Raw genomic sequence first — 3,331 nt, 5'->3', positions numbered from 1 at the left:
CCACAAGGTAAAGTGTCCATTATGGAATTTGTCCCTTCAAGTGTGCTTACGAAAGAAATATTAGGTCAGGCTCTGGTTGGGCGATTATTTTGATCAATCAGCACGTCGAGGATGTCATTGTATAGTACTGTGCTCTCCTGGGGAATTTTGGCCCGGAAACAGTGTGACTCAAGATGCGATGGCAAGGCCAATTTGAAAAGGCATCCGCTGTGCACACGGCCTCCATCCAAGTACGGCTATTGATTTCCTTGCCTACAGAGAGAAGGTGGATATCTCTTATGATGCCAATTTCAGGATCCAATGAGAGTATGGTACATATGATGGCATACCTTGGCGCTGCAGGTTGATTATTGTATTGCCTTCGGATGGTGTATTTGATTGCAATTCCTTGTGATCACCAAGGTTCACGGCGTCGTGTGTCTTCCTTACCGAGTTGTCCACAATGAGAGTTCTCAAGACGTCTCCACATTGTCTCTTTTGGGTATGCTGACAACAAAAGCGTGTGGATTGGTTTTACTTGTTATCTCACGTTACGTTTATGGTAGGTTGAATATGTTGGATGATGGTGCCTCTGGAAGCGACAGGATACGGATCTCAAAGCAAGAATGCTGTATGGTTGGCTCAATGGTATGCGTGGTATTGGATCTACAAAGCGAAACCTGTGAATTAACGAGACTTACAGTGAAACAGCAGCAAGACAATATGGATGACATGGAGATACGGCTTTATTTGAGGCAATGATGCTATTGAGGAATACCACAAGGTAAAGTGTCCATTATGGAATTTGTCCCTTCAAGTGTGCTTACGAAAGAAATATTAGGTCAGGCTCTGGTTGGGCGATTATTTTGATCAATCAGCACGTCGAGGATGTCATTGTATAGTACTGTGCTCTCCTGGGGAATTTTGGCCCGGAAACAGTGTGACTCAAGATGCGATGGCAAGGCCAATTTGAAAAGGCATCCGCTGTGCGCACGGCCTCCATCCAAGTACGGCTATTGATTTCCTTGCCTACAGAGAGAAGGTGGATATCTCTTATGATGCCAATTTCAGGATCCAATGAGAGTATGGTACATATGGTGGCATACCTTGGCGCTGCAGGTTGATTATTGTATTGCCTTCGGATGGTGTATTTGGTTGCAATTCCTTGTGATCATCATGGTTCAGGGCGTCGTGTGCCTTCCTTACCGAGTTGCCCACAATGAGAGTTCTCAAGACGTCTTCACATTGCCTCTTTTGGGTATGCTGACAACAAAAGCGTGTGGATTGGTTTTACTTGTTATCTCACGTTACGTTTATGGTAGGTTGAATATGTTGGATGATGGTGCCTCTGGAAGCGACAAGATACGGATCTCAAAGCAAGAATGCTGTATGGTTGGCTCAATGGTATGCGTGGTATTGGATCTACAAAGCGAAACCTGTGAATTAACGAGACTTACAGTGAAACAGCAGCAAGACAATATGGATGACATGGAGATACGGTTTTATTTGAGGCAATGATGCTATTGAGGAATACCACAAGGTAAGAGTGTTCATTATGGAATTTGTCCCTTCATGGACTTACCAAACGCCATACAGTGGCAGAGCCTCTTTCGGCGATACTATTTTGATCAATCAGCACATCGAGGATGTCATTGTATAGTACTATGCTCTCCTGGGGAATTTTGGCCCGGAAACAGTGTGACTCAAGATGCGATGGCAAGGCCAATTTGAAAAGGCATCCGCTGTGCGCACGGCCTCCATCCAAGTACGGCTATTGATTTCCTTGCCTACAGAGAGAAGGTGGATATCTCTTATGATGCCAATTTCAGGATCCAATGAGAGTATGGTACATATGGTGGCATACCTTGGCGTTGCAGGTTGATTATTGTATTGCCTTCGGATGGTGTATTTGGTTGCAATTCCTTGTGATCACCATGGTTCACGGCGTCGTGTGCATTCCTTACCGAGTTGTCCACAATGAGAGTTCTCAAGACGTCTTTGCATTGCCTCTTTTGGGTATGCTGACAACAAAAGTGTGTGGATTGGGTTTGCTTCTTATCTCACATTGCGTTTATGGTAGGTGAACATGTTGGATGATGGTACCTCTGGCAGCAACAAGATACGGATCTCAAAGCAAGGATGCTGTACGTTGGCTCAATGGTATGCGTGGTATTGGATCTACAATGCAGGACCACTTAATTAATCAACCTTACCATAAAACAGCAGCAGCACATACTGGATCGGATGGATACAAGGTTATTTGCAAGCATCGATGGAATGGTATTGGGAATACCTCAAGGTACAGTGCATCATTGTGGGATTGGTCGGATTTAAGTGGACTTACCAAACTCCATACAGTGGCAGATCCTCTCTCAGCAATACTATTATTATCAAGGCTGCACGTCAAGGATGTCATTGTACTACATTTTCCTGTGGAGCTCTACATGTTGTGCCCGGGGACAGTGCGACTCATGTTGCGGCCTCAGGGATTTAAAAATGCATCCTCTGTTCGCACGGCTCCATCGTTTTACGGCTATTGATCTCCTTGCCTTTAGAGAGAAGATGGTATCTCTATTGGTGCACTTCATCGCGTCGATCCACAGGAGAGTACCGGTACAATGACGTTTCTTTGGCTGTGCGCTTTTATTATTACTTTACATCCTGATGGCCTATTTGGGTCCCAAGTCTGCCGGTGATGATTGCGTGATTCAGGTACGTATGACTCTCATGCTTTTTGGAGACCTTTGCTGAAACGCCTACCATTATTTAGAGGGACCATTGCAGAGAGCTGCTTGTCTTTTGATGCTTTGGAGTTTACAAGATCACAGCTATGACTGCTAAGTATTGTTGGTTGAGTTTGGACAATTGTTTATGGTACATCTTTTATAGGTGAATCATGTCAGCCATGGGGAAGTGTTTATGTCTTTGGTGGTGTCAGCCTTTATTGCGTCTCGGTGGTTGGTTACCAAGCAACGGGCGATTTCTCTGGAGAATGTCAGCCAATGCAAGTCTCTTGTGAGTGGATTGTATCAGCAACAAACAACAGCACGCATATCTTTGGTGCCATATCCAACCCTCATCCCATCATCCATCTGGTGCTTCCCATTACCTGCAATTTGGTGAACCTCCTGAAACAAAGGTCCCTTATCGATCGATCATGTCAGCAACAAGGAGCAGGTTTATACCTTTGGCGTCAGCAAGCTTTCGATCATCTCGTGGTTCTGATTATCGGCAATTCCTTTGGTGGATCTCTACAACTATACGCGTCTTATGGATGGATAATGTCATCAACAAGCAATGAGAGTCCGCGTTGACATCTTTGGTGTTACCAAGGTCATTTATGCATCTCCTC

General features: G+C 44.9%; 1 protein-coding gene across 1 annotated transcript; it reads left to right on the top strand.

Annotated features, from left to right (window-relative positions):
* Positions 1-1,956: 1,956 nt before the first annotated feature.
* O0I10_013217 (uncharacterized protein) lies at positions 1,957-2,519 on the top strand (the record flags this gene model as incomplete). The annotated part of the gene is made up of 3 exons (XM_058493024.1): positions 1,957-1,995; positions 2,060-2,123; positions 2,203-2,519. 3 exons carry the CDS (start codon positions 1,957-1,959, stop codon positions 2,517-2,519), a joined length of 420 nt encoding a protein of 139 aa, XP_058336210.1.
* Positions 2,520-3,331: the final 812 nt, after the last annotated feature.

This window comes from Lichtheimia ornata, assembly GCF_029851405.1.
Source record: "Lichtheimia ornata isolate CBS 291.66 chromosome Unknown scaffold00329, whole genome shotgun sequence".
Taxonomy (NCBI): domain Eukaryota; kingdom Fungi; phylum Mucoromycota; class Mucoromycetes; order Mucorales; family Lichtheimiaceae; genus Lichtheimia; species Lichtheimia ornata.
This window is presented reverse-complemented; position numbering and strand designations above follow the sequence as displayed.